At 39.1% G+C, this 13,184-nt stretch overlaps 2 protein-coding genes across 2 annotated transcripts; one reads left to right on the top strand and one right to left on the bottom strand.

Moving 5' to 3' along the window:
• Nucleotides 1–78: 78 nt before the first annotated feature.
• LOC149020007 (UPF0235 protein At5g63440) lies at nt 79–6,713 on the top strand. Its single transcript, XM_089148007.1, has 7 exons — nt 79–288; nt 784–898; nt 1,808–1,961; nt 3,372–3,468; nt 5,563–5,651; nt 5,759–5,827; nt 6,397–6,713. The coding sequence occupies exons 1-7, from the start codon at nt 174–176 to the stop codon at nt 6,454–6,456; spliced, it is 699 nt and encodes a 232-aa protein (XP_089004133.1). The 5' UTR covers nt 79–173; the 3' UTR covers nt 6,457–6,713.
• Nucleotides 6,714–8,415: 1,702 nt separating this feature from the next.
• LOC149020006 (large ribosomal subunit protein uL22) lies at nt 8,416–12,251 on the bottom strand. The gene is made up of 7 exons (XM_089148006.1): nt 12,134–12,251; nt 12,000–12,036; nt 11,842–11,882; nt 9,341–9,571; nt 9,162–9,264; nt 9,009–9,076; nt 8,416–8,671 (listed from the first exon to the last, which is right to left on the bottom strand). The coding sequence occupies exons 1-7, from the start codon at nt 12,134–12,136 to the stop codon at nt 8,609–8,611; spliced, it is 546 nt and encodes a 181-aa protein (XP_089004132.1). The 5' UTR covers nt 12,137–12,251; the 3' UTR covers nt 8,416–8,608.
• Nucleotides 12,252–13,184: the final 933 nt, after the last annotated feature.

Genomic DNA, 13,184 nt, shown 5'->3' with positions numbered 1-13,184 from the left:
TGTAATAAATAGAGAAAAATACTATTTTGCCCTTCGCAGAAGTATGTGCTACCGAATGAATTAATGGACAAAAATGCTTGGTTTGGAGCTTTTAATGGAATTCGGTCTCGCTGAAGCTTTTGGGAATTGGACGGTGACGCAGTGAGGACTGGGAGCTACTGAGAAGAAAAAGCATGCCGAAGAGAACGACGCACACGTATTCGAGCGAAGACGCAGCCCCCGATGGCCCAGAATCTGATCTGTTCGTCTATTACTGCAAGCACTGTGGTTCTCATGTTCTCATCACAGGTTCTCTCTCTCGCTTCCCCTTTTGGATGTTCTGACGAGGTTACCAGTTTTTTCCTGGAAAAATATTTGTTTAGGTAGAAAACGAATCAACTGGACAAAGTATGAAGTATCTCTGGCTTAGGGCTTAATTACGAATACAGTTTTGTAAATTCAAGTCCTTCTTTTCTGTCTTTATCAGCTAATGGAATGCTTGTAGCTCTACGTGCCACAGTTGAATCTTTGAACAAGGGGAACAATCTATTATTTGAAATGATATTCCCCTTTGTATTATCTATAACTTCTGGATGTTGGCCGCGAATCTGATCTTGTTTGTTTTGCCATTATAAGGTTGTTGATGGCTCCTCTACAAGGTTTATACTTGTGTTTAGTATTCAGAATCCCCGAAATTATCCTTTTGCTTTTGTGTTTCTTAATGTGTCCACTGTTTTGTTATCGTTATGGCATTATCTAATGATGCAGAGCATATTTTTCTTACTAAAGGTTCACTTTTTGAAGATACCCAGTTGCAGAAAATGCCAAAGCGAAAAACTGACAGAGCATATGTGCTGGACAAGAAGAAACATCTTGCTAGGCTGAATATCAGTGAGGGAGGAAAAGTTCTTTTGAAACGGTATATTTTTCTTTAGTAGTATGTTAATATAATGGAAAATGTTTAAGCTCCTGGGATGGGTTACAGTAACACCTCCCATGTCTATGTCTCTGCACTCATGACTCTGCTGCCCTCCTATGTATAATCATTTCGTCTCACCTCATTGATTCACTTCTGCAAGCCGTACTTCTACTTGTGATGTTCTTCTGATGCTAATCTGAGGATTTTGGAACCAAGGATTGCACCACACTTAGTCCTACAGGTTTCTCTAGATTGTACTAAAAGTTCCTAGTTGAAGCACTTATGCCCATTGTTGTGCATTCACTTGCAGTGGTTTGCTGTTTCTAGGTGATTGTTTTGAATTTTAGAAACAACAACAACGGGCCTTTTTCCAACTAAATGGGGTGGCATGCATGGATCCTTGCCTTCCAATCAGCTCTATTTGAGGTCATTCTAGATATAAGGCCTAAGTTATGCATATCCTTTCACACCACTGCTCTTAAGATTATCGTAGGTCTGCCCCAAAGTTCTTCTAATTCCCTCAATCTGGATTAAAGTGCTTCTTCATACGGGGCCATTTAAAGGCCTCCCTTGAAGGTTGATTGTTTTGAATTTTATGTGTTTTTTTCTTTATTTCCTTATATTAGAGAATGTATTTTCGGAATCTATGCATGTCATTCTTATTATGGATAGCTTGGTTCAGTCAGCACGGAATCCATTTCATTACCTCACTTCCAAAAAACAATGAGAAAGTGTCATTCCACTCTTTTTAACCCCTTCAGGATGAATTGTGTTCCTGTTGCTTATTTAGTTCATGCTAGCTTTCAACCTAAGCACCTATTTGCATTTGGTAACCAGGGTCTCAAGATGTAAGTAAATTATCTTTGCGTTTGGAGCTCATATGTACAAACTTGGATCTTTCTTATCCAGTGGCGAAGGGAAATTGGAAAAACAATTTCGTATGATGTGTTTGGGATGTGGGCTTTTTGTTTGTTACCGCACTGAAGAGGATTCAGAAGGTGCCCCTTTCATTTATGTCGTTGATGGTGCTCTTAGTTCTGTTGCAGCTGAAACAAACCCTCAGGTATAAATATATTGCCTTCCATAATGCATTTCCTGCTGTTGGCAGGTACCGTTGTTTTTGTGTAATTTCAGTCCCCCAGTCTTTCAATCCCCCCCCCCCCTTTCTCTCTCTCTTTCCACACACAAGAATAATAAAAGAAATTATCCACAATCAAAGCATAAATCAGGTATCCTGGAATGACTACAAAAACTGGGTAATGGAACCAATGGTTGATCAGTTGATAGATATGCCATAGAATAGCTATGAAACCTTGGGACTGGACTATTCCACTATGCTGGAGACACTAAAATATGTTTGGGATTGTGCCAAGGATTTTGTTCAAAGCACAATAGCATTTATACCTAAACAACTATCCTATGGAACAGAGCAGAGTCATTCCAGTGGGAAGGGACAAGTCACTCATCCTCTATGTTGACACATTTTAGATGAAGGCAGTCAAGGAGAATAAAAGGAGGGAGGGATGGGGAGTTACACTCTCTTTCTCACATAAGTCCCTTATTTTCATTTGTTCTCTGTCTTGTGCCTTATTCCCCTTCTCTTTCTATCTATTTATGGCATCTATGTCCCTTTAACTTATGGCTCTCTCTGACTCTCAAATTGGATTGCAGAGTTTCTCTTTTTTTATGTGTTAGTCAGACCTAGTGAAGCCCAAGTTTTTATTGACTTCTGTACCATGTTCACTGAATAAGTCTCTCCTCAGCTGAGTTATTTTCCCCCCTTATGGCAAGTGGAAGTCAACGTAATTGTTGCACCTCCACTTAGATCACTGATTTCTGGGGAACAGTTGAAAATGTTGTATATGTTATAAGTGACAGGTAGTGTAAATTTTGTCAGCTGTTGTAACTTGTAACCTTGAATGATCATTTATAAGTATGGGTTGTTGGGGACTTTGATGGCCTATCAGATTTTCAAAACTTCCCTTCTCATTTATGCCTTTGTGATGGTGTGGAGGTATTTTAGATTGAATGTACAAGTAAGATAAATGCTATTTGAAACCTTTTGGTATTAAGATCCACCAAAATTATTATCCAAACCTGTTCCTACTATTTCTGTTTAGGTAACTATTATATAGAAGATTGTTGAAACTGCAAGAGCTAGTACATATTCCTGGAAACTGCAAAAAAGCATATTCCTTAATGACTGTATTTGTTGCCAGGGAAAAGAATGATGCAAACTTGATAGAGTTGATACGACCATATTTCTATAACATTTTCCATGCTTTTGTGGAAGCCAGATTTACTATATTTGATCTGCTTGCTTGCTATTCTATTTCGTGGGTGCGGTCAACAGACATCACCAGATTTTGTGTCATAATCTAATGATATTCTGTATTCATTAGCAAATCTAGCTGTTGTTGATTGAATCCAAGTGCCAATTTATTTTTTAATGATTTGCATCACGATTCTGCAGGATGCTCCTGTCCCGCCTTGCATCTCACAGTTAGAAGGTGGTCTTGTTCAAGTGGCAATAGAAGTAGAAGACCGTGCACAACGGTCTGCAATTACAAGTAAATGTACTACCTTGATTCTTAATTTATTGCTTAAATGTGTAAAATAAAATATATACTTTCATAGCAGTCAAGTCCTTCCCAATATATCAACCCTCTTCCCAACTTTTGCCATTGTCACTACACTAGGGTAGATGGAACATGTGCTTGACAGCAAAGCAGATTCCTTTGCCGATTTGAAACAATCAATCAGTTCTCATTGTAAATTTGTCAAAATCTCTGTATAGTCATTATTTCTGACTTGGCATTTTTTGGTTTAGGGCACTGATGTAGATTCATGGATTGTTACGAAATATGCTTATTCTTAGGAATGAGTCTCGTGTTGGGTTATATACATGTTGAGTTTTTTATATCATGGGGTTTTCAATTTAAAAGGCCACCTTTGCGGGGCCTAAACTATAGATAATAAGGTTGCATAGAGGATCCGGGCCAAGCCCCATACCTCAATCTTATTTTTAATTGGGTGGAAATTTCCACCCAGGATCCTCTGTTAGCAGATTCTTTGGCATTTTCTTTTGTTGTTTCTTTCTAGATGAGTCCTTAGGCCGGACAGAACAGAGATCCGCAGCGGCCCGGGGAAAGCGACAGAGGAAAAGGGCGGGGGGGGCCGGTCAAAAGCCAGCCCAAAACGCGAAATTGGGAACGTTTCCAACCCCAATTGCCAGTGCAGTTTGCGGTGTCCGCTCATGAACCAACGCCCTTAAAGCATAAAGCATTTGGATTGAATCTAGCAACACCCTTCCCCCTCCCCCTCTCTCCAAACCTTGTCCATTTGGTTACTACTCCCTAAAAAAACTCATGGAGTTGTTCTCTGGAGTTGATTGGGGAATTTAGTAAATATGACAAGATGGATGGGATAAGGGATTGAGGTGCATTGGAGGTTCTCTCATGACGTCTAAACCATCAGATCGCTAGCGGCTTGTATGCAAGTTCAATTTCAATTGAAGATTTTTTTGTTGGTGACTACGATAACAACAATCAGTTATGCATTTTCAGTTTGTTATGATTTGGGGATGATGTTCTGATGTAATTATGATTCATATATTTCTTGGGTGGCTCAAGCCTTTTTTTGGAATGATAAAATGACTCTTTATGTTGTTCTATGATACTGTATTTTCATCTTCTGCATCATCAATAGTTAATTTTCCCAAAAATTATTTATAAACTCAGCTGAATTTTTACCTCTTATGGTGGTCCTGATCCAGTACGAAGGAGCAGGAATATGTTAGGTTGCTGTTGATTGAAATAACATGTATCAATGCCATGCAGGAACATTGAATTTTTCTATCAAACTCAGCTAGGAATGATTGTATTGCATTATAATGTGATTCCTGTGACACTGAGGGCTAGTACCTAGGTTTTTTCCTGTAGCAGTTTTTGCTTAAAAGCACACTGTGAGCCATGTCCCCCTAAAATAATAGAATAGCAAGCAAGGATTTTGGTGAATAGTCAGGAATGGAAATAAGGATTGAATTCTTCTCCACAGTATCATAAAATAATCTTTATTTTGTCCAAATTGAATGGATGGGGAAAGTCTTGGTTTTGCAGACTTCAGCCACTGTTGTAATTAAAGGATCATTGTTTTTCTAACTTGATTTCGTGTATGTTCAATTGGAGCATGAAATTACTGTCAACGCCGTCTGCTAAGGAAATGTTTGGACTGTCCATCCCTTTTGTGTGTTTTGTGATCATTTTTGGGCTTGGAGTCCTTGGATTGAGAATTTAATGGCTTTGGAAAGTGATTGTATGAGCCAAGTATCATTTTCTTCAGCTTTTGATTCTTGGAGAAGTGGAAACTCCAAGGTTCACTCTCTCCCTCCCTCCCCCAATAAAGATGCTTATTTCATGGTCTTTAGATTAATTATAATCTTGATATACTAATTATCACTGTCCATGGACCCTTGGAATAATCGTCAACACTACTCTGTTGTTTAGTCACTGAATAATCAATTAAAGCTGCTCCTGTTCTTCATACCTATACTTTAACGAACTTTTTTTATATTCTCAATACAGATTTGGTGTTTGGATTCTTCTTCTGTTTCATTTTAGGCATTTTTAAGGGATTCCCGAAGATTCACTGTTCATTTGTATCAGGAGTAAATGCAGATGATGTTCGTGTGACTGTAGCTGCACCAGCAGCACGAGGGGAAGCTAACAATGAGCTATTGGAATTCATGGGCAAGGTATTTTTTAATGCAATAAGACAATTTGAGGTGTTTTATTCATTATGTTCAATCTATCAAATTTTAGGGTTGCATGTGTGCACATTTGTTTGATGTTCATGGCACAGGTGCTGGGTCTACGGCTGAGCCAGATGACTCTTCAGAGGGGTTGGAATAACAAGTCAAAGCTCCTTGTGGTGAGTATATAAACATGTATAAAAATTTATTTGGTGTTATTAGAAGCTAAGAACTGCAAGCTACAATTTTGTGCGATATTGCTGACCATGAGTAGTCTATCATGTAAGGAAAGGTTCTACATGCACTTTATGCCAATTTCAGGCCACATGAGTTCAGCAGTTTGATATTTAAATCATTCCATCATTTCACACGAAATCATATTGCCACCCGATAACTCGCATTCGGATGGCTTCATGTGATTAACATGTTAGATTATGATTTCCAGGGTTTTCTGTGGTGGCCCAGTGCCAGGGAAATGTCAAACCTTACTTCCTAAATGGTTACAATAAATGAATTCACTTACCTAAGGGCCATTGCCCCAAGGTTAACGCCCTGGTTCGAGTCTTCAGGGTGGCTCACTTCTGCAAAACAAGGCCAAGGCTGGGACCAACTCCCCAACCTTACCCCCAAAAAAAAAAGGCACTGGGACCCGTCCTTGATTCCATCCAGCACGACCTAATTCTTTTCCTGCTGCATTGTAAGCTTTGATCCATTTCTGTGTAAAAGATTTTTATGTTTCTTGAACCAGGTGGAGGACTTATCTGCCAGACAAGTTTATGAGAAACTTCTTGAGGCTGCACAACCTTGATGCTTTATGTATCCAGCGTCACATCCTTCCTCTGGTACATGTGCCGGTCCCAGTGTATATTGCATTCCAGTGCTGGGTATGTTTCATTTGAGGGCTATACGGCAATTAACTTTGGGCTTCATGATCCAGCTTCACATCCCTTTGTATTAACATTACAAGATGAATCCCTCCCTTGTTTTTTCAGGGAGAAAAAAAAATCCTCCTTGGGAGTCTGTTAGTTTCTGTTTTTTGCATGGAATAAAAATTATGTTTTGTTATTGTGCACTTGTGGGATATTTTTTGAAGCATGACACTTAAAGCTTGTGTGTGATATCTTTCTGGTTATTATTGTTCAGTGAATTAAATTTGTGCTTGGGTTGGGTTTGTGTTTGGGGGTTTAGGTCTAGGTTGCTATCGAGTTTAGGCTAGCCCGACAAAACCAGCCCATTGACACCCCAGCTGAGAATGCAACGAGAACCTATCATTCTCCACCAACGCTCTGGTCTCTGTGCCTTTAAGTGCTGCCTTTCTCTCCTTTCTCTATCTCTTCGTATCTGCTTCCTCTCTTATCCTCCAACCCATGGTTCCTTCAACCTTTGAAAAACCTAGCTCCTGAATGTTCATAGCAAAGATTATCGAACTGCTGTGGCTTCTTCAGTATATTTGCACTCTTCCTTCATAGCTTCACCTTTCCATGACTGTGTTGTGGCTTCCTTTGGTACATTTCTGTTTTCTAACTTGGTTGCTGATCTGGGTTCTTCCTTAATGTAAATAGATAGGTTTTGTGGGTTAGGAGACTCAGGAGTCTTCTTTTGATTTTCTACCAAGGACATAGCAGAGGATTTCCATGGCTGTGACGGGGATACTGGTTACAAGACCCTGGGTGGGTTGGATATAAGATTCCTTCAAAATATGTGGTGATGATGGTCCTTCAGACGGAGCCCGGCATGCAGGTTATTTTTGTGTTTCATCGCTAAATAATGAGTCAGCACTCAGCACTTCGTATCTTACCAAGGATAACAATATCTGAACTTGGGAAGTTCTGCTCTGTGAACAAGCATCTAGCTCTGTAGTGAGGATTTCTGCAAGATTAGGAAAGCCTATACAGTCAAGAAGCGTTCGGTTTTCATGTTTGCTTGTGGAGAACCACAGTGGTCTATCTGGAAATTCGGTTCCTGCAGGAAGCTCCCTGATTTGCCAATCGGACGCAATGCTTTGCCTCAGGTGATGAGGAGTTTGGAGTAAAACAGTTCACAATCCAAGATGGCTCTTTTCTTAACGGTGACATGGCGTGTGTTGTGTGTTGTGGGTGGATTTTGCGGTGAGACTTGAGAGCCAGGGGAACAGAGATTTAACACTACTGAGAAATATAACCCTTATGGGTGTCTCCTTCACGGATGCTATCAACTAAGAGAGCTCTGTTCAGATTGCTTTGAGGAGAAGACCGATGAGCTTGGTGGGCAAAATGAAACAGGCGCTGGGTAATCTCACTAGCGGTGAATTCCATGGCGTGGAGATCATTTAGAAATTGGTTCCACACGTGCTGGAGAATGCTCCACCTTTGAATCCTTTTTGAGTTCCAAGAGCGCTATTGTTCAGAACCCTTCTCAAAACATTTGAAGGTGAATTTTGTAAATCTCCGGTTGATTCCCTTCTAAATAATTGGTAAGACAACCAATATGGAGGCAGTGCAATGACCATAATTGACCCCTACTCCCAAAGAATTTGAAATGGAGATTTCTTGGAAAACAATCATAACAGCATTCGTCGCTTCCATTTCAATTGCTCAGCGATGATAGCTTAATGTTTTATTTTCCATGGTGTCTCAAGAGGAATAAAAGCCAGGTTGGCGAGCTCTACACAATGAAAGGATCTCACGATTTTTTCGGGTCAACAATTAAGTTAAGGGTCTTTATAACTGCTTCGTCTAAAATACCTTGTGAGGTATGTCATAATGATACATCCTGTCGACTAAATCAGTAACTGGAAAAAAAACAAGCACTTAACCATTATAATCGTTATAAAGTATCTAAGAACCTCGTCAACAGCGTTTTATCTAATTATGCGTAAGAATGACAAGACACTTGATGTCAAACGCAACAAAAATGTTACTAACGGAGAAAAACTTCAAGAAGAACAAAACAAAACTTGGCCACCATCTCAAAATGGCCACTCAAGAAGATGCACCACTTCTCAATGGAGTCTTGGATTTCCTAGGCGCCAACTGGGTCTCCGCCTGCAGATAAAAAGTCTAGCTCAGAAGACGCAAAAAGCAAAACAAAAACCAAGAAACAATTTGTGGGATAGATCTTTAATGTTAGGCAGCACTGAACTGTGTATTATGAGGATGGAATGGGTGATCAAGGTCGAAATCTCAACCCCTTCAACCACTCGTTTCGTTTTTTTTTTTTTTTTTTTTCAACTTTTTCAACCATACCTACATGTAACAAAAAAAAATGCAAAAAAAGTGGTCGAGATTTCAACCTCGACCACTCATTCGATCATGGCAATACCCAACTCAGTGCTGCGCAATAACTAAAGGTTGAACCCCAATTTGTGACCAAGAGTTTTACCTCTTTCTTCACTGGCTCCTCTTTTTCGGACAAGATCAGCTCGATGTGACATGGGGATGACATATAGGCTGCAAAGAGGTGAAAGTCAATCAGAAAAGCACTACAGCAAATTATGAGAAGGGCAACATATTTGAGGATCAACAATGAGCTTACGGTTAATTCTCCCATGAGCACGGTATGTGCGCCTCCTCTGCTTTTGTGCTTGGTTCACTTGAACGTGGGATATGTATAGTGAGTCCACATCCAAACCTTTCACCTGTACCACAAATTCAGGTAAACATATATAGAATACATAAAAACTGAATATGGATAAAAACTAGAGAAGAACTCACATCAGCATTGCTTTCAGCATTCTTGAGCAAATCCAAAATGAACTTTGCTGATTTCACTGGCCAGCGTCCTTGACCGTTTGGTTGACGGCTCTTGGCCTGTGCTGTTCGACCCACACCACGACAAAATCTCCTGAACGGAATGGCCTGTTTATGGGCCAGAACATCCTCCAAGTATCTTTTTGCCTTGGTCAACGGCAACTTTCTAATGGCATGCGCTGTCTCCCGAGTGTTCTGAAGATAATCACAAATTTTGATGGACAAAGGTAAAATTCATTGAGAAGTCAAAATTCAACAACAACAGGATAACCCATGCTATGAAATCCATTTAAACACCTTCAACAAATTCAGAATGTATATGGCAATGTTTGGTCACAAGAGAAATTAAAGGAGAGGAAGTTAAGTTATTCAAACCAATAAAATTTTCTAGCGATCAAACCTCATGTGGTATAAACTACTAGAATTTCTTATCACACTTGGTAATAATGTGTTTTAGATGTAACAACTAACAACGAAGATCAACCTTGGTACTTTAGTCAAGTTTTCATTTGCTGAATGCCTGATGACGGATCCTAGTCTCAGAGAGATGCTACCTATATGATCACATCAAGACTACAAAAGACTCTTTTCCGAGCATGCAATTTCACTAACTTTACCTTAAAGAAACTCCCGGATGGAAGTCTATGTCAAAAAGCTAAACAACTCATGAGTAGTAATCACTAAGGATCAAAGAAAAGATGCCAATGAATTTCTTATGAGAACGGTTCCTTAGTGAAGACAAATCAACAATGAGAAACACTAATCCTAGGCAACCAACAAGAGTACACCTACTATTAAATTTACATCAGCATTCCTGATCTTGTTTTACCTCAACAAGGACACCAAAGAACACTAAGATGATAAGATAAAACTATCAAGGACACCCACTGAAATGGCAAAATTGTAAAAATATTCTACCATTCACTCAACATTCTGTTCCAAAAAATACCCACGGTTCACCACAATAAAGATGCAAATGATACCCCTCGAGTTTATGGGAGACCCGCTTACAAATGCAACATAGGCATGCCTCATTTATACCATCTGGTTCAACAAACCAGCATGAAACAGATAAGAGACAAAATTTCCCAGCAGCGTTCAATTGAATATATTCACTATCAAAGACAATTAGAAGTTGTAAACAATATCTAACCAATCAAAACAAATAAATAAAGGCTGACCAGCATGTTACACCAATCTTCCTACACATATAACCATTAACAAATTATTAACTACAACCGCGCAAAAAATTGACTGACCACCATATGACAAAAATCTAACCACGAAGACATTGTCAATAAGTAAACAAAAGATATTAACCACAACTTTTAGGCTAAACAAGGAGCTCAACTGAACTAATGTAACACTCCTTTGTGCATTTCCCTTTTGTAATCATCACTTTCTCGTGAGAAGTGAATTCTTCCCTGTATTCATCTTGAACAGGCTATTTAAGTCTTTCCAAATCATCGCTAACCATCAAATTTTATACTCTAGATGCACCTCAAATGCCTATCCAACTACTAATCCACAGTCCCCACAAATACAGCATAGAGACAATTTCTATATTAACTCATCATCACATGAGACTTCGATCAGCATGACTGTCAGCCTCAAAAATGCAACTTGGTTGTGTTTGGACTTTAACTAACGAAATAACCTTTATTTAGTCAAAGTCTTTCCAGTTAATTGCTACTTTGAGATGTCAACCACAATTAAACCACTAGTCCCGACTAAAACCTAAACGGGTTCACCCAGTACTGATGCTAGACTGACCTCAGAAATCTTACAAAGCTTCCTTAAGAAACAAACTCTCTAATTTTCTGAGTCAGGGTAAGAGCCACAAAAAGCACTAAGATGTCCACGAAATCACCATACCCACTTTGCACCACCATAAAAGCATGCATGCAACATATCACTGAAATAACAGAATGGCCGACATGAACCAACACTAACTGGACTTTTCTTTAACCAATGTAACACAGGTTCACTCAATTACAACATAAACAATTTCCACGTAGTTTAAGAATGTCCAGCTGCCAAATACAAGAAGTCCCTGCCTTGTACCATCACATTAAAAAAATCATCATAGATAAAACATGCAGATGAGGGGATCTCCACTAAATGTTTCACTCTGAATAATAATATCACATGAAGAAAATGCTTCAATGGAATGCATTGCAAGCAAAAATTATTTGCTACCTCGAAAAATTCGTGCGCGGAGTTTGCCATTTCTAATGGCAGTAGATAGTTTGTCATAGTTTTTAAACATATACGTCATTTTTTGTAAATATGGGACCATCTCCTTGTGAAAAAATACAGGCACAGCTAGACTTAAGCAAAAACCGTAAAAACGAGCCACCAATGAGAAACAAGAGGCTTCTTCATACAACCATGAAAGACAACAGAACGGTAGAATGCCCTCCCAAGAAAAAATGAATAAACTTCTGAGTTCGGCCGTAACGAACCTTGAAGTGAACCCTCAGATCCGATCCCCTGGCCTTGCAGGCTGCAAAAGATTTCATTATGTGAAACCGATCAAATCATGAAAAATAAAGCATTAATAGTATAAACACGGGCAGATTTTCAACATTAATATACAGGATAATCGAATCGTAGTACTCACACTTTGTGGGGTTTTCAGGCTCCCTTGAATACTTCACCTGAAGCAAGCAAAGAGTAGAACAAGTACCGGCGTAAGCAAGATACAGATGGTTTAAGCAATACTAGAGAAATTAAATGAAGAACTCGTTTAGCTACCATTGGTGCTACTGCTGTCCTGCCGCTGAATCTGCGTTTCTCTCTGGCACAGAGAGGCGAGGAGAGACGATGAAGACGCGCAAGTCACCCTTTTAAATGACCGCAAACCCTAGTGTCTGCTAGGGTTCTCTTTCCAGATTTCTGGATTTTGGTGATAAACTGGACCGCGGGTTTATAAGCCCGCCAGAGTGTGGGCTTCGTAAGTCCATTAATTATTTTAATCAGTAAAAGCCCATTGGCTTAAAAGCCTTTTAGAGTTGGGCTTACGAATCCCATTAATTATTTTAAACCGATGAGACATCCCAGACTTTTTATGTTATTTTAATTTTGTTTTTTTTTTTTTTTTTAGGGGCAACTTGGTAACGCAATGACTTTTTCAGGAATAGTAAATGTAATTAATTACAAAGGATATGTAATTTATACTTTTTTTAATAAATATTTTATCTAATTGGAATCCCGTCACTTTAGCTCTGTGAGTCTCCTATAGTTTATGGTCAACAACTGTCAGGGGAGACAACTCATACTAATTTCATAATATTGAAAAACTAATAAATAATTCTCTTTTTTTGTGTGTAGCAAATGTTAATAAATAACCTGAAGAAGAACAATTGGATAACAATTTCCAACAATCTGAATGAGAACAATTGGATCCCCTAATTAACCTAGTTTTCAAGTTTGACTCGATCCTAGGAAGTCCAATTTTGCTTCAATCCTACGCATAATGGCACGAGACGGTCTTGCCGACTGTCGAATTGGGATTTGGTCAAAATTTCAACCGAAATTTAAACAATAAAAATTGAATCCCTAACTCCTACAACATCGTCAACTTATATGGCATCTCTAGTGGCTATTCCATTAGAAATCCGTTTGTTCAACGCCCTGCATTCCACCCACCTCCACCACTGTATTCACAACCACCACCACTGGAATAGCCATCACAGCCATTGTTTCCCTGTTTGGACTTGAATGACAATAATATTATCACCATTGAGTTGTTTGTTGCTCATCCCTTCTCTAGCATCCCTCATCGACTACTCATTACGACAAAATG

This window comes from Hakea prostrata, chromosome 3 (assembly GCF_041222555.1).
Source record: "Hakea prostrata isolate BN-2017 chromosome 3, UWA_Hpros_2, whole genome shotgun sequence".
NCBI lineage: Eukaryota > Viridiplantae > Streptophyta > Magnoliopsida > Proteales > Proteaceae > Hakea > Hakea prostrata.
This window is presented reverse-complemented; position numbering and strand designations above follow the sequence as displayed.